Here is an 18,152-nt window from a genome sequence, read left to right on the forward strand (position 1 = left end):
ATCGCCTTGACTAACTAATTGTTCAAAAGCCCGGATTTGTTATGGAAATTGTGGATCAATAGCATGCTATGCTCATACACCCCTTCCTCTGTAACGATTCGAGATGGCTTATACATTTATTTATTTCTTTCGTTTATTTCTCCTTTTTTTGTTTTTGTGGGGGAGGGGGATGTGGAGTGGAATTAACGTCTTGTTTAAACCAATGTGAGTTAATTTGCATGTTTTGCTGTGTGTCTCAGCTGTGCTTTAAAACGCAATTACTACTCCAACTCACCTGACAAACAGTTGTTTTTTGCTTTTTTTTCTTATAAAGTAAATGACAAGTAAACGTTACCTGTGTGATACCTGCTTTTTTAGCCTTGCTTTGTCGTTTTCTGCGCCCGCCTTGCCGAGGACGAGAGTTGTTTAAAGTCTCTTTTTTTTGACATTCCTGCCTAAGTATAGTTTTCATAAACCTCTATTCTGTCCCTAGAATTTGGAATGATGGGAGAACATACAGTTAAAACACAGCGGCCGAGGTCTGTTCATGAAACAAAGGGCCAGCAGGAGCAAGCTGAATCTGCTAAATTTATGGCACAAACTGGTAATATAATAGTTATATTGTTTCTTTCCTTTTTTTGTTAACTAAACTTAATTTCATCCAAGTCACTTGCATGCTCTTTTCTTTGTAATGCACATTTTTTTTTAGTAACAATGTTTTTCGTCATTTTTATTTTTATTTTTGTTACCTCTTCTTCCCGCTATCTATTGTCGCCACCATAAAACGTGTCGCCCACAAACTGAGAACACGCACTTTCTGCCTCCCCGCAGATGATTTCAATCAGATAAGGAGTGTAATTGGGTTTCTCTGCTTTTTATTTTAATGCGTAAATAATAAGCTGGCCAGTAGTAGAAGTATTTTCCCCCCCTCAATACTGGGGAGTAAAAAAATCCCCCTCCCCCTATAATTAAACTTGCTGAAAGAGCAGTTGTACTCAGAGCTAAAATGTCTGAGTGGTAGGTATTGAGTCAGTGCTAGAACAGTGAAAACGGGCTTAACTGCCAAATAAACTGCTTTTGGAAAAAAAAAATAGATATGTCGAATATTATTAAGATTTATTTAAAAATTAATATTAAAAGAAAACTTGTTTTATTTTATTGTAAGTTTCCTTCAGTTTATCTTTCTTGTATACATATTTATTTATCTATTATTGTGGGATTGTCGTAATTTCATTTGGGGAGATCTATGGGGATGATATATTTTATTATTTTACCTGGATTCAGATAACAGCTTCGGTAACAGCTGTTTTTATTCTCCATGGTTTTAAGTTGCTTCGAGAGAGGAAAAGCTACAAATGTGTGTCCATTTAACCTGAATCCCATTCTCTGTATTTCATGTAGTGAAGCTTTGACATTTGAGTTGAGCTTTTTTTAATTTACGTGGTACAAGTCATTTATTAATGTGCGTTTATTCATTATTTATTTTTTCATTATTAAATCGTCTAATTCACCCTCACTCTGCTGCTTCGTGTGACAAATTGATCCACCTTTCAGTTTGATGTAAGTCTAATTTATGATCAGTCAAAATTAATATATTTTTTTTATATCGACTTCACCCACACCGTTTTTATTTCAGAAGCAGCTTTAGCGACCTAATGCACTCTAAACGCTTCATAAGATTTCAATTAAATGGGAATGTATTCAGAGCTGAACTCACAAAGAAAGTGACGTGTATAATTGCTGCTCTAAGCATAGTGGTCATTTCACAAATGCACAGAAAACCATAAAATCGACTGTTACACTGTTCCAAGGAGGAGAGAAAAAAAAACAGTGTTGTCATATCCGACGCTCATATTCACACACAACAGAAAATGCATATTTAATGGAATTTTCATTATGGACAATGTAAATTCACTGTGAGGCGATTGGGCCTTAGGATTCGATTTTGAAATTACCAAATATGTAATCACCACAAAAAATAATACATTTTTCTTTTCTGTTGTTCGCATTGTTGGGGTGACCACACATGTTTGGGTTTTAGCAACACATTTGGGATATTAATGGCTAGAACTAATTTCCTCTCCTATATTCAGCATATCATATGTCTTTTGAAATGGTTTGATAGTCTTTTAGGCTTCCTCCTTATATTTGAAAGTTGCATATTGATTGTTTGGATTTTATTCTCAAAAAAAAAAAAGAACAACTCTGCCACAGGATGGCTTATACAAAACGTTCAGTTTGCTTTCCCTGGCATTCACTGGTGTTAACGTTTTGTTCCGAAATTGGCCAATTGCTTAAATGTGAGAACTGCATGGAACTTTTAAAGACGTACCAAAACCGCAGTCCCGTTAGCTTGAACCGCGGCTGGACTCGAAATCCTCTCCAATTTGGAATCATGCGTACTAAGATCGATTTCTCCTCGCCGGCGAATATTGCCACAGCATGACACATTCGATAAGGGGATGATTTCAAATTCCACACTCATTGATTGATTTAGTGGGCTTGCTGCAGACAAGGCTATGTGCATACTGCTATATTGGGAATTACAAAGTATAATTCACTGATGCATACATATGTATATATGCGGTGACTCAAAACCAAATGTAGTCAAACTTTTACAGGGTTTTCAAGATGTGTTTGGATGATATATATATATATATATATATATATATATATATATATATATACACACACACACATACATACATACATATATGAGCAAAAATGAGTCCATTGGCAGAACTAAAAATAGCCATTAATGAATAAATAAATATACAAAGAAAAACACCCATAATGTGCATAATGTCCAGCCAGCATCCCTGGAAGAGCACCACGCTTAACCTTCTGACTGGCCTCGTTTTGTCTGCCGTGACGCATCTGTACGGGCACAGCAGTGGCCAGCCGTAGCTGGTATCTGTTGAATATCTTACTGAGGCTACAGCAGAAGTGCTAGCATCTGTGGTTCTGCCGATGAGCTCTACAGGAACACATAGCGAGAGCTTCACACTCCGCTCACACACCAGAGCAGGCCGTATACTGGAATGCTCGCACCCCTATAGTTGGGAAGGTTGTGTCAACGGTAAAACAAACAAACAAACAAACAAACAAAAAATAGTTGTACGAAACCATGTCTTTTCTCTTTTCTTTCAAATTTATGAAATGCAAATTCTATTCAAATTGCTTTGTTCTGCTGAATACAATGGAGGGGTTTATTTATGTATTTTCCTGATATCTCTGCTTGGGAGGAAAATAAATTGACCTCACATATACGTTGGACCTGCGGTCTAAAACGAGCCTCTGGTACAATACAATGTTGGATCATATTCTAGACTTCTCCATAAACTAACTTAGGATATCTCATTTATCCTAGTTATTAGACATCATTTTGCATGTAACACACATATTCTGTTACGTTCTGTTGTGTATGTGTTGGTGTGCATTTTTATTCTTTATTTTGTATTTTGTTTCTGTGCCTTTTGTTAAATGGGTTGCATGAATAATTTAGAGAGACTGAAATTAATTTAAAGCAGATCATTTGAACGCAGTGTGTCTCAGTTAATTAAAAAAAAAAGAAAACAATAATAATAATAATAATAATTACTAGTAAATGTCCTAACACGTAAAGGTCACTCTGTGATCCCAATCTTGAGCCTTTATTGTGATCTTTGAATCATGCCTGTGATAGGTTGATTGATTTTTTTCTTTTTCTTCTGAAATACAGTATCATAAGATAGAGTAGGTCTCAGGGGACAAATATCAGTAAAACATCTCTCACAAAGCTGTTGATAAAATGTGGTCTTCAGAGGAAGGGCCACCTTGAAAGTGTCATGAGAAGTTTTGATCTCGTTGAGGGCCAGAGAAGACTATCTTGTGAGAGAAGAGATATTCCAGAGCCAAATGCCAGGCCCTGCAGTTACTGTAGTCTAGGAAGAATTCCACAGAGTCACACCTACGCACACATGCAAACATACAGAGGCCAGCATGCTTAAATAAATACATATTTTATTGAAGGTATTTTTTATAACAGAGTTAACAGTTGGGGATGTGCTAACAAAGTGTCATTTGGCAATCCACAACTACGTCAAACAGGAGTATCAGTTTTTCTGTGTTTTTTTTTTTTTGTTTTTTTTTAATCTACAATTGAATTTCACATGAGCATACATCATGCATCAGCCATAAATGGGCATGATGAAGGCAATAAGGCATGCCATATTCAAAGATCACAATTTAAGGCGGCAAATTGATTTAGCTAAAGTAGAAAATGGACACTCCCCTGTCTCCACCCCTTTAAGAAAGTGAATGCTGCCCTTAAAATAGCTCCTGATGTGCACCACCTGCCCCAACTCCCCATTGGCTATGCCCCTTCCCGGTTCAGTTAGCCACGCCTTTCCCCATGAGTAGCCCCTCCCCCTGTGCTGTCATGTGACCGCAGCGCTGCGTTTAACTGGTGTCACCCTTCTCCCATACAGGTGACTCTGGTGCTGAGGAGTGGTCCCACTGGAGCTCATGCTCAGTTTCGTGCGGTCAAGGGTCGCAGGTGCGAACGAGAACGTGTGTCTCGCCGTACGGAACACACTGCAGCGGCCCCTTAAGAGAATCGAGGGTTTGCAATAACACTGCTCCCTGCCCAGGTAGTGTTAGCGAGGAGGATCTCCAGCGCTACCTCCCTCTCTCTCTCTCTCTTCACCTCTCACCACCAGGAAAATGTCTTCATATATACCTTCCATTCAACTTTCCCTGTCAACTTTCCATTAATGCCTGATGTATGTTAGTATGATTATTATAGTTATAATAATATGAATTCTTATTATCTTATGACCTTCTTAATTGTCTTATGTTATATGGCTTCTTGTTCCTCTTCTCCTTTATTATTATTATTATTATTATTATTATTATTATTATTATTATTATTGTCAGTGAAAAATGTTTCGTTTTTTGTTTTCTTTGTGTGTTTGCCTCTCATTCTTGGTCTTTATTATATTGTGTCTGTCTTTTCCCATCAGATTTTTTTATTTCCCAGCAAACAGCCACACATCTTCATGTTTATAAGAGCCATTACCGTCACTTATGAGGTGTAGCGTTGTGCGGGTCTCACGAGAGATGGCGGCTTACCTTGGGCCGTAGGCATCGACCCTGTCTCTCTGCGCGCATGCCTTGGCCTTGTGTGCTTGCAGTAAGCCAACAAAAAAGGACAAAAGGCCTTTAATAAAAAATGAAAATATTTGAATGCTAAAATTGAAGTGCAGCATTCACATTTAACTATTGCTCCAGGCCAAGTTATTACTATTTTTTTGTAATATTTTCAAAAGAATACTGTGTGGCCTTATGGTGAAGTGTAAGTATGAAAGAAAAATGAAAAATAAAACTAGTTTTTCTGAAGTTGTCTGCTGAAAGATAAAAATACCGGTCTGGGAACACTTTTAATGCCCATAACTGCCCAATAGTGCCCCACACTGCTCCATACTACCCTTCTACTGCCCCAGGCTACCAAAATCGACCCCATGTACTGCACCGTTCTGCCCCATAGTGTGCTCTCCTGCCCCCACGAACCCCCACACAGCCCCGTACTGCCCCAGAGGGCTCATGACTGTATTTCCGTTTATATTCCCCCCGCTTGCTGTGCAGTAAGGTCCGCTTTGCTTCGCTGTGGAGGGCACTCTCTTTTATTACAAAAATCCTAAAATTGAAAGATACCCCCTCTCCGTGTCCTGCGTCATATTTTCTCAATAGCAGTGCAAGAGCTCATGCTCACAGCCTGCAAAATCCACCAGTGCCAATGCCGGAACTGGGACAGACCACAAACAAAACGAACAAAACAAACCCTGTTGAACTATAATCTCTGAATGTAACGCTATGCTTTCATTGAATGATTAGATTTTTATTATTGACTTTATTGATTGATTTATTGACTGAACTATATCAGGTGAATTCTTTGTTTATTTATTGATGTTAAATGTATTATATACACATACTATATCTACGTAATTAGCCATCAGTGAAATTGTGCTATGGTCCGGAGGATGAATTCCTCAGCTGGTCTGTGTGTTTTTTCACACATTAGGATGAGATGGATTACCAAGGACCAGGTGGATGTCATCATGTCTTAAGGTCTAAAACACAATGATCTAGTTCCATACAATGGAGTGGACTACAGTCCACTTCGAGTTTGTCCCACTTGCTTTTCATTGTGCGATAGCGCCTTCTGTGGTAGACCAGGAAATTGCAAGCTCCCTTTCCCAACCTCATGCAGCGCAGCGTGAACGGAAAATGCAGTTGGCTGGCCGCATTTCAAAGGACATGCCCGCTAGTCCTCCTCCCAGGGCAATACAATAAATGCAATTGTTTGTAGCTTTGCAAACTTGTACGGTGGAACTAAACATCTCTAGACACAAGGGTCTGAGAAACGTGAACAGAGCTTGACAGTTGTGTCTTTAGGCCTGACCTCCTTACCCCACTAGCCAGACATTCTTCTTTTGAGAATCAGAGCATTCCGTGGGGCTTAACAGGTATTCTAATGAATGTAGTTTTGGTAGCAGGCCGTGGGCTAGCAGTGTCACCTGTCTGTTGCTGATGGATTGGTCCTCATAGGAGACGACAGGAAGAAAGTCTGTGACTGCTGTGCTGGAACGGAAGGCAGGAAGGTGAGCACTCAGGGCAGGGGCGGAGCGGCAGAGGGTAGGGGCGGAGCTGCAGAGGGTAGGGGCGGAGCTGCAGAGGTTAGGGGCGGAGCGGCAGAGGGTAGGGGCGGAGCGGCAGAGGGTAGGGGCGGAGCGGCAGAGAGAAGGGGAGGAGCCACAGAGGGAAGAGCCGCACAGGGTAAGGGAAGAGCCTCAGAGCACTCAGGGCAGAGCGGAGCCTCAGGACACTCGAGGAAGGGGCGGGGCCACAGAGGGTAGGGGCGGAGCCACATAGAATCTCCCTGTCGCTGAATCTTTGCACTGCGTCCTCCAGGCGTCTGTGTGGCAGGCTTCTATTTTGCTATTAAGGGAACGACTGGCCCTGAATGGACATTTTTGTTTGACAGAAACTCAAGTCAAATGATTCTTGTCCACAGCTTAATTGGTGACATATTTTTAAATGTTATTTTTAATTTCATTAAACTTAATGGCTAACATTCCTTGCGGATAATTATACCCCATAGGCAGTTCCAAGCTACATGGTGAAAACTGTCAAAACTCGTTAGCATCAATGACACATTAAGGAAACACCATTAATTAATTAATTTGTTGATTAATTTATTTCTCATAATAAGCTGGGAGCAGAACACTTCATCCTTAAGTGGCAATTTTAGTTTTGGAGAGGCTGATGACAAAAATTTTATTTTGAAAGGGTTCGTGTCATGATTGAAATTGCTGTACATTGTGTGTGGAAAAATAACACAATACAAAACCAATCACAAATAAAAGCTCTTTGCACTACAAAGGTCACTGCGGTTAGATTGAATCTGGGCCGTACAGAACTGTCATTGATAATGCAATGAAACTATTTCAACGTTTTTATTTATTTATTTTATCTTATTTTTTTTTCTGGCCAACTTACACTCGCCTTGTTGAACAAACCTCAGCCCACTGAGTGAGACGCTGTGGGTCTGTAATTTCTGTAACAGGTAATACACTATGTGACCAAAAGTATCTGGACTCCACTTAGCCTGGTGCTGCTTTTCATGGTTTGGGCTAAGCTCCTTAATTCCAGTGAATGCGAATCTTAATGCTACAGCAAACCATCACATTCTAGATGATTCTGTGCTTCCCCAACGGTCTTGAGAAGGCCCTTTCCTGTTTAAGCATGACAGTGCCCCCAGGCACACAGCGTGGTCCATATAGAAATTTTTTTCAGGAACGGTGTGGAAGAACTTTACTGGGCTGCACAGAGCCCTGACCTCAAACCCATTCAACACCTTTGGGATCAATTGAAAAAAAACAACTACGAGCCAGGCCTAATCGCCCAATCACTAATGCCCTTCTGGCTGAATGGAAGCAAATCCCTGCTGCTAAGCTCCAACATCTAGTACAAAGCCTTCCCAGAAGAGCGCAGGTTGCTATAGCAGCCAAGGGTGGACCAACTCCGTATTAATGCCCATAATTTTGGATGAGATGTTGGATCTCTGGTGTCCACATACTTTTGGCCGTGTAGTGTATAGTGTCAATAAGATAACGTTGGTACATAACCATCCACATGCATTAAACCAGTGTATATAGCACTATTTATTAATCAATGTCGATGACTAGCACCCCAGCAATAAGTATGGTATTCTGTGAGACTTTGGGATGTCCCTCTCTGTTCACGGTATGTGAATAGCAGACGTGTTTGATTAATGTTGTTTGAGCAGAACTGTCTGTCTTTTCCTCTCTGCCATCAGAGCCCAGAAATGAGGATTTCCTCACCGGACCCCTGGCAGACCCCTCTCCCCACACAGCTGCTTCCAGAGAATTCTATACTGCCTGCTTCCCTAACACACACGCAAACACACACACACACACACACACACTCAAACCCACACACACACACACACAAATGCTCACACGCACAAACACACACGCGCATTCACGCACTCTCACACACACACACACACACACACAAACACACACTTAAACACACACACACACACAAATGCTCACACACACAAACACACACACGCACACACTCACACAAATGCACACACACTTACACACACACATGCACGGACACGCATGTGCACCACACACTAACGTACACACACACATGCACACACATACACACACAGCACACGCATACACCCCACACACACGCATGCACGCACACACACACGCACACACACACACACACACACACACTGTCCAGCAGTCTTGCGTTGACGCCTTTGGGCTAGATGCGGTGCTTTGTGATGTGCACCCCATTACATGAAGGACAGGGTCTCCCACAGGATCTGCTACAGCCAATGAGCTCATTCCTGAGGACATGGCTGTCTGGCTGTCTTCCACCCCTCCTCCCCCTCCTCCCACACCACCCACCCAGTGCCCCGCCCCCTCCCCAGCAAGAAAGCGGTCCAATCAGAAGCGCCGTTTGCTCCTCTCTCCCCCCCGCACAACCCTCACCGATCCCCCCCCCCCGGGCCCGTCCCGAGTCCGGGGTCCTCCGGCGTCTCGGGCGGGCGGCGGGCGAATTCGCGAGGTGGAGGTCGCCCCGGGCAACGGGTGGGCGCTGACGGCGGCTCTCTTGTCGTCCGCAGTGCACGGCGTCTGGGACGAGTGGTCCCCCTGGAGCCTGTGCTCCTTCACCTGCGGCCGAGGCCAGCGCACCCGAACCCGCACCTGCTACCCGCCCCAGCACGGCGGGAGGGCCTGCGACGGGCCCGAGACCCAGACCAAGCTCTGCAACATCGCCGTCTGCCCAGGTGGGTGCCTGTTCTCGCCCCTTCCTCCTCCTCCCCTCCTCCCCCCCCCCTCCTGGTCTCCAGGGTGATTCTCGCCCACAGGGAGCCACAGCTCCCCTCTGGCATCCAGATGGGGGGGGGAGGGGTGTAATTGTGTCAGTTCGGAAAGGGCTGTGGATTTTTCCTCCATTAGGAAAAAAAGAACCTTGCGGGAACTGACAGCCGCGTAATGTTCTCCCTCCTAAGGTGAGTCGGCAAATGCATTTCTGTAACAGACGGGCGAGGAGTCTGAGTCGGGTCGAAGCGATGCATTCTGGGTCCGAATGGCGCCTCGCGTCGATTAAACCGCAGCACCGAGTCCGCTTCTGCGCGCGAACTCTCCCTCTCGTTCGGAAATCGTTAACGGAATTAGCCGTGCCGTTTCGGTCCGTCACGGAAACAGACAGATTCCGTCGCGTCCAAAAACAGCGAGGGCGTTTGTCAGACTTCCTGCGAGACGTAGGTGTTTGGACCGGTCGGAAGATGTATTTACGGCTCGCGCTGACAATGGAGACGAAGTGCGCTTCCTGATCGGGTTTAATAATCAGCCTCGGAGGACACACATTACTCACCGGGCCATCTGCTGAGAGTTTGGCGAGGATTTGCCGAATCTCATCTCTCCTAACAGTGTGTCCCCAAGTTAGAGTTCGCTCCAGCCTATTGCGTTTCTCGTGTGGTTTGCATAGCCGGTCTCCTTCTCTCTCATGTCCTGAGAAATAAGCGCAGAAAAATGTTTGTGCTCTGCGATGATTGTGATGATGCTGAATTGCGTTGTAGGGCTGTCTGGGTGGGGCGAATGGCTGTTTACTGCCTGCAAAAATGCGAACGATCTCGGCTTTCTCCTACATCTTTCTCGTTGTCAGCCATTTTGAGCCTCTTTCCTCCTCCCCTCAGATGAGCTCGAGCGCACACTGAAATATTGAGACGTTCCAACAGGCTGATCGGTCTGTGCTATTTTAGGCAGAGGTACTGCAGCAAAAAAAAGAAAAAAGAATCCGGCATAGTGTGGGGAGCGGGGGGGGGCGTTCAGTGAAGGATCTAAATGCGTTCTTTCTCTCTCCCTTTCTCCAAACCTGTCCCCGTCTGACCCCCCTTGCCTCCGGTTCCTGTGGCCGCTTCCTGTTCCTGTGGCCGGTTCCTGTGGCTGGTTCCTGTTCCTGTGGCCGGTTCCTGTGGCTGGTTCCTGTTCCTGTGGCCGGTTCCTGTGGCTGGTTCCTGTTCCTGTGGCTGGTTCCTGTTCCTGTGGCCGGTTCCTGTGGCCGGTTCCTGTGGCCGGTTCTTGTGGCCGGTTCCTGTGGCTGGTTCCTGTTCCTGTGGCCGGTTCCTGTGGCTGGTTCTTGTTCCTGTGGCCGGTTCCTGTGGCCGGTTCCTGTGGCCGGTTCCTGTGCGCGGTGCCTGTTTGGGGCGGGCCCCGCAGTGGATGGGCAGTGGCAGGAGTGGAGCCCGTGGAGCGACTGCTCGGTGACCTGCGCCAACGGCACCCAGCAGCGGACCAGGCACTGCTCCGCGGCGGCGCACGGCGGCTCGGAGTGCCGGGGCCACTGGGCCGAGAGCCGGGAGTGCTACAACCCCGACTGCACAGGTAGCGGGGGTCACGGGGTCACGGGGTCACGGGGTCACGGGGGTCATGGGATCAGCCAGCTTTTTGGCATCGAAAGGTCCTGAGAAATATTGTCATGGGCGGCGGTATCCGGAATGTGTTGCACAGCCATCTGTTTGTTCTCTCTCCTGGCTGCACGTCAAATAGTCAATACCCAAAATCAGAATTCTCTTTTTTACAAAGGATCAAAGTCAAGATATGTCACAGGCAACTCATCAGTAAACAGCATTTCAAATCGGGAAAAAATATACATATTTTGGATGCTACAAACTGACGCTAAGGACAATTGCTGGGATTTTCTGGCACAGTCTGTGAGAGTTGACTATAAATAGAGTGTAGTGAGTCCTTGCTACTGAGTTAGTGGAGAACCTATTATACATTCTGGTGAAATTAGGTTTTCTGAGTGGGTTCGCTGACTCATTGAATGAAAGTTCTCTCAATATCTCAGTGTTGAATTATAAGCTAAAATTTACTGGAGCAGTGCAATGCTCCTGGTTGTTGGCCATACACAAAGATATACACACAGTTTGAGAAGACATACAGTGTGCACATTATCACACACAATAACACAAACACGAACACACACTCAGCACACAAACACACACGTACACTAGACTACACACATGCGCGCACACACAAACACACACACACACACGCAAACCCACACACACACTCAGCACACACACACACTCACTTACAAACGCACACACACAAACACAGACATCTGTTTAAATATAGCTGGTTAGCAATTCAGTTTTTATCAGTCTTTTTATTATTAGTTCATCTGCCGACACTCACTGGGAGTCAGGCCAAGCAGAGCCCCATCATTTCCTCTGAGGTGGACTGGGGGAGGGGCATCAACCCTACTCTGTTCAGTAGCATGTTGAGTAGTAGGTTTTTTTTAGAGTTAGGTTGCCTTGGTAAGAATTTGAAGTGAGAATTGCTTGTGGGAGCTAATATAAGCATCAGGTGCTTTATCCGGTCATTCATTTCTGCTTTGGTTTCATCTTGTGCTTGCAAGCATATGGCTGGAGGAGAAAAGAAAAACATAATTAGTTGGGCTTTCTGCCATCGAATGCATTTACTTAAAAAAATAAATAAACGCAAAGGACGTTCACCTGCTCACCTGCATGCTGGAGGAAACAGAAAGCACCGCTAGCCGCTCAAGGCCACTTTGAATGAAAACCGTTTTCGGGATTTGGGCTAACAGGATTTCTCCGTATTGTAATGCTATTTGTCCCGAAAAGGCTTTTTCAGTCCCGACACGTCTGTCGGTGTCACATTACCCGGCCTTAAATGTCAGCTTAGCTGTATAACCTCACAGCCGTCCGTTCGCTGTTCTGTCAAAATAGCCTAATTCTGCGTCCTGTTGCTATGGCTGGCTTCAGATAAATCTCTCCCAGTACCGTCGCCTCAAAAGCACGAGAGAAAAAAAAGAGAAAAAAGAACTGAGATGTGATTGTTTCTTTTCGCATGAAACTGGGTGTTGAATTAACAAAGGTGCTGCACGGTTTCCCTCCTTCTACAAAAACGGCGGCCTTGCTTTTCGGTGTGTCCTCTTGCGGGAGCTTTGCGCGGGCGAGGCGCGCTTTGTTATTCCCGCGGCGTCGAGTCGAAGAAGACAGACGCGCGGCGACGGCCGTTGCTGGGCGCGGAGCTGAGGGAGACGAACGGCGGCGGCGGCGGTTCGGACGGCGTCCTGACTTCTCCCCTCGCTCTCCCCCCGCAGAACCGAATCGGACTGGGAGGGCGTTCGAGGCCCCGCTCCTGAAAGAGCGCCAGAGGGGCCCGGTCCCGTGTTCCAGGTCTCGCCCCGCGAAACCGCGCCCGTTTCTAAGCGGCCATTTTCTACATGACTGCGATGAGCCAGAGCCTGTTAGCAACATTTAGCGTGACACCGAAGAGCTGAATGAGTGTCGGAGATCTGAAGACGAGCCTCGGGCTGATGCTCCACAGCGGTAGCTGAACTTGAGTACACACCAGAGGAGGAGACAGGAAGTAGGCGGGATTTGGGTACTGCTACGCGTGAGGTCATAGGTTCTGTTACGGGCGAGCGCTGTGTGGAAATGGGGAGGGGCAGAGGTGAGGGCCTCCTTCCTCTACTCAAGTTATTACAGCTCACATTGTTAGCCTCCATTATTTGCTGTCAGCCTATGGGTGGCCAGCCCTACTCCTGGAGAGTTTAAGGGTTTTTGTTGCTAGTCAGCTCTTAATTTATAGATTTTGACAGCCATTTAATTCAGCTCCCCTGGTTTCTTGTTGGCCACTGACTTCAAGGTGTAATGGAAAGCCAGAGAGCACTGTAGCCACCCCAGCGTTGGTCTATATGTGGATTTTTTTTTTGCCATTGTCCCTTATTGCATAATATCAAAGAGAACATGGCCAATGGAACATGGCCCGAACCAAAGTTCCAGTCCCATGTGGATTGTCACACTGGTGACTGACATTTGATAATTTGATCAGGACACAATTTGCCATCGTCACACCTGGCACGAGCGCTCTGTCTCGAATATCCACCATGCTCTCTTTGCTTTGGCGCTAGATACACAGTAAAATGCCCCGCGTTAACTCAACTCATAATTCAACAGATAATAGAGTGGGACCAAATATCGTTGAATTAACACTGTTTGAGTTGAAACAACACCTAGACATTTCACTGTGTGGAGTAGAGGTCGGTGGAGTTATTTCTGAGCGCGAGCAAATTTGTCAGACTCCCAAAACAAGCGCTTTGTTTTGGGGGCGCCCTCACAAAGTTAGCGGGGTGAAGGTGCGCCCTTGTCGGCGTGTTTTCGGGTGGCAGACTCCCTCTCGCTGTCCCGCCCGCGCGTCTCCGGCAAGGGCGTGCGATTTACCGCCCGGCAGAAGGGGAGCAGCTGCTTTTTTTTCTGATGCGGAATTTTTTACGGCGTTCATTAAAAAGCCGTAAAACACGCCGCCTCTTTTTTCGGAGCTTTCTCGTAAAACGCCTTTTAATATTGGCAAAGCGAGGCGAGTTACTGCTACGGTCGGCGAGAGAGGCCCCTCGGGCGATAAAAATGTGACACTTTTCCGATTATGGCGAGGATTATGATCCTGATTGTATTAATTGCGTCGGGTGAAAAAAAAAAAATGCTCTTCTAAAAAAAAAAAAGAGAAAAAACTTGTTTTTACCACGGCTCTGGGTGAAATACGCCCAACCACAAATTCTTTGCCAACTCTTTGTAGGAATTAATAATGAGCCCCTTCCGTTGCAAATGAGCTTAATTCACAGTCGCTGGATGCACTTTACATAATTGCGAATCGCAATCTATTGAGGGTGACACAAATAACGCTCAAGGTTACGCGGTCTCGCCGAGGTCAGACCGCATTATCGAAATTACAGGTCTGAAGGCTCAAACAGACAAAATGGACCCCGCTGTGTATCGAGTTCCAAATGGGTCCGAAAAAAAGAAGTCTTGCGTAACTCCCGTTTCCTCCTCCAGACAGGAAGGTTCCACGTCTGACTGCGTTTCCCACGCGCGATTCAGCCTCTTTCCCCGAGTCCTCCGAATTCATTATAGCGTGATTTCGGGCCCTTGTTTTTTTTTTTTTTTTTCCTGTTACGACAAACGGAAACCTGGAAAGAAAAAACGATTTTTCCCCGATTCTCCCCTGTTCTCCCCGATTCTCCCGCAGCCAACGGACAGTGGAACCCCTGGGGGCCCTGGAGCGGCTGCTCCAAGTCCTGCGACGGAGGCTGGCAGAAGAGATCGCGGGTCTGCCAGGGCGCGGCCGTCACCGGGCAACAGTGCGAGGGCACGGGCGAGGAGGTCCGCAGGTGCAGCGACCAGCGTTGCCCAGGTAACCCCCCCCCCAAGCCCCCCCAAGCCCCCCCCCACCCCCCCCCAGCCCCGGTAACCGAGCAACAGAGTCCGTTAACTCAGAACTGGCTAAGAAAAGCAGAACAAAACAGGTTCTGCTAATAATTACCCACCGCCCACCCCCGCCTCCCCCCCTTTCTCTTAACTCAGGTGCATTTGTAGCGCAGGGAGGGTTGTTTTAAAATGGCAGTGGATCTGTGGAGGGCAGTCAGTGGCGGGGCGGGCTCACTTATTAGAGTGCTGGCTGGCTGTCAGTGAAGTTCTCTCTCGGCTCTGAGGGATGATTAATTTCCGTAAGTAAGCGATGGCATTGATTACCTGTACTTTGTTATTGTCTCCATGGAGATGATCGCTGTTACCGTGGTGAATTTCAGTCAGAGGGTGTTGCCGCAGTACTGCACTGGGTCTGATTGCTGGATTCGTCTGTCTGCGGAGAGGGTGTCTGAGGGAAGGATATGTCACAGGCAAATGATCAGATGCCGCTTGGGCATTTGCACACACACATACTGTATATATACAGCACACACGCCCTCAACCGAATAATATTTACACATGTACTCTTACACATATGCATATGCAATACAAATACACTCATACACATGCATAAATATAGACACACACACACACACACACACACAGGCAAAATTCTGGCTTCACTCATAAATCTGTTTGTAAAAGTACCATCTACTGCAGCAGATAGTCTAATAAATCTGCCTCAGACACATTTGGACTGCAGTCTCCAACAGTGTGACACGGGGAGATTTAAGCCTTACAGCCAGCGCACAGACAAGCCGTGCGGGGAGAGAGAGAGCGTTCTGTTAGAGCGACGGAGAGAGAGAGAGAGAGAGAGAGGGAGAGAGAGAGCGTTCTGTTAGAGCGACGGAGAGAGAGGGGGGGGAGAGAGAGAGAGAGCGAGAAAGCATTTTGAATTCAAATTTGAGTGAGAGAGCAAGAGCGAGTGAGAGAGGGATGAGAGAGAGAGAGAGAGAGCCAGTGAGTGACAGACAGAGAGAGAGAGAGCCATGTCTGCCTTCAGTTAGCTGCCGTCACGGCACCTCACAGCTACGCCCGGCCCATTTGAATTCTGGGTAAGGTGACCCCGTCCTCCCTGCCTGCAGCCCCGTACGAGATCTGCCCGGAGGACTACGCCGTGTCCATGGTGTGGAGGAGGACTCCTTCCGGCGACCTGGCCTTCAACAGGTGTCCCCCCAACGCGACAGGTGAGCCTCGCCGAGCCCCCCGCCCTGAACGCCGCGCTCAGCGCCGGGGCGTCACACGGGCGCCGTTTACGCCCCAGTATCAGCCACACGCTAACGGACGGGCGTGGCCACTCCCTCGCCACGCCAAACGCACACAAAACAAAAACTCTCAACCGCTAATGAAAACGAAGCGTCTTCCACTTTGGGTCTCCCTATCTGTTGCGCTCTCTCTCTCTCGCTCACTCTCTCTCTCTTTCTCTCTCTCTCCCTCACTCTTGCTCTCTCTCTCTTTCTCTCTCTCTCCCTCACTCTCGCTCTCTCTCTCTCTCTCACTCTCTCTCTCTCTCGCTCACTCTCTCTCTCTTTCTCTCTCTCTCTCCCTCTCCCTCACTCTCGCTCTCTCTCTCTCCCTCACTCTCGCTCTCTTTCTCTCTCTCTCTCTCTCGCTCTCACTCCTGCTCATGCTCTCTCTCTCTCTCCACTCTCTCTCTCTCTCTCTCTCTCTCTCTCTCTCTCTCTCTCTCTCTCTCTCTGTGGTGCGTTCTCAGCCCTTCGCCGGTGAAATTATTCATGTTTGTCTGCGGTAACAATGATGAATATGTACCTGTCATATCTGACTAAAATCCGCATTCACGCTGTGCCTGATTCTAAGTGGTTTATGCCCCGCGCATCAACCGAATTCTCTATTTGCATAACATTGACCCGCTCGGATCCCCCCCCCGCCCCCCCCCCCCGGCCCCCTCCCCAGCCCCGGCCCCTTTCAGAGCGCTTTTGGAGGAGTGCTGAGGAGGGGGAAGAAGGGAATCATTGTTCCCTCGCTCGGCTTTCAGCAGCCTAGCACCACACTCCGGCGAGTTTTAACCCCCGCCCCCCCGACCCGCGGGACCGTATCTCCGAAAAACACCTCTGGCACCTCTTTCCGGTCCGTTTGCCTTCCGACACCCCCTCTGATGATCGGAGTTAAGGAGGGCCATGCCTCCGTCCGTCACTCATTGTGAGCAGGGGGCGGGGGGGGGCGGGGGCGGCGAGTGTTTCTGGGATAGAGAGCGGCGTTTCCGTGACGGCACTCCGCCCGGGCTGCAGCTGGCTCCGCCCCCCGGTTAGAGACTTGCCGCCATTCCACCGGGTCCCCTCTAATTGGTCAGCCCGCGGGTCTGATGACGTGGGAACCTCCTTCTGCGCCGATGACCTTTTCATCGTGCTCCATGTGATCTATGAAGATTCGCTGTATGGAGACTATGAAATACAAATGCAAAATAGGCAAAAAAAATTGTTAGTAGGCTACATTCTCCTCACAAAAATGTCTCACAGAATATACTAATACTATTTTGACTACAAAATACTGTCGTCAGACTGCATGACTACAATATGCAGAATATTTAAATTATATAACAAAAATGGAAACCGACTTTTCAGGAGATAAGTAACAAGTATTTCCAAATCAGGAGCTAGCACGTAAGTGTGGGTCATCCATTAATTTGAATATCTTCCCAACCCAAATTAATACGGTTAAGAATAAAATGCATGACAGGCCTGTGGTTATGGCTAGCACGGATTTAAGAGGTGGCGTAGGTGACTTTGTAAAAGGGGTGATTGCAGGGTACATTCAGTGGGAGGTCAGAGACCAAGAACGCTGAACTTGCTAATGCTTCATGGGCAGCAGTGTCAAAGATGTCGTCGACATGGAGCTCACAGGAAATGACATCATTAGGGAAGGGCAGTGGCACCTGCCCGAGGTCTGCTGTGTCTCTGCATTCATTCAGTGGGCAAGGCAAATAAGGCAAGCTACCACAGACCAGCCTATTCGACGGCTTCAGATCCTTGTTCAGTACCTCTATATGGTTATTGTAGTATTATAGTCATAATGTGTGTGGTGAGGATGTCACTGTTGGGTGAATGTGTGATATCAGTGGAGTGACTCTGTGTGTGTGTGTGTGTGTGTGTGCGTGTGTGTGCGTGTGTGTGTGTGTGTGTGTGTGTGTGTGTGGTGTGTATGTGTGTGTGTGTTTGTACATATAGGTATAATCCTGAAACAACCTGAAATTAATTATCTCTCTCCCTCCCTCCCTCCTCCTCCTCCTCCTCTCTTTCTCTCCCTCCCTCTCTCTCTCCTCCTCTTCCTCTCTCTCTCTCTTCTCTCTCCT

General features: G+C 47.0%; 1 protein-coding gene across 7 annotated transcripts in view; it reads left to right on the plus strand.

Moving 5' to 3' along the window:
• The window catches only part of adgrb3 (adhesion G protein-coupled receptor B3), a 202,591-nt gene that overhangs the window by 85,500 nt on the left and 98,939 nt on the right, over window positions 1-18,152 (plus strand). For 4 of the 7 annotated variants that reach the window (XM_064316727.1, XM_064316723.1, XM_064316721.1 and 1 more), the window contains exons 3-8: window positions 473-583; window positions 4,449-4,610; window positions 9,188-9,352; window positions 10,788-10,952; window positions 14,625-14,789; window positions 15,928-16,029. In XM_064316727.1, the coding sequence (XP_064172797.1) occupies window positions 473-583; window positions 4,449-4,610; window positions 9,188-9,352; window positions 10,788-10,952; window positions 14,625-14,789; window positions 15,928-16,029 (870 nt within the window). Of the gene's footprint in view, window positions 1-472; window positions 584-4,448; window positions 4,611-9,187; window positions 9,353-10,787; window positions 10,953-14,624; window positions 14,790-14,972; window positions 15,103-15,927; window positions 16,030-18,152 lie in introns of those variants that run through there. The other 3 variants (XM_064316725.1, XM_064316726.1, XM_064316728.1) reach the window with 3 other exon arrangements.

Source organism: Anguilla rostrata, chromosome 18 (assembly GCF_018555375.3).
Source record: "Anguilla rostrata isolate EN2019 chromosome 18, ASM1855537v3, whole genome shotgun sequence".
Taxonomy (NCBI): domain Eukaryota; kingdom Metazoa; phylum Chordata; class Actinopteri; order Anguilliformes; family Anguillidae; genus Anguilla; species Anguilla rostrata.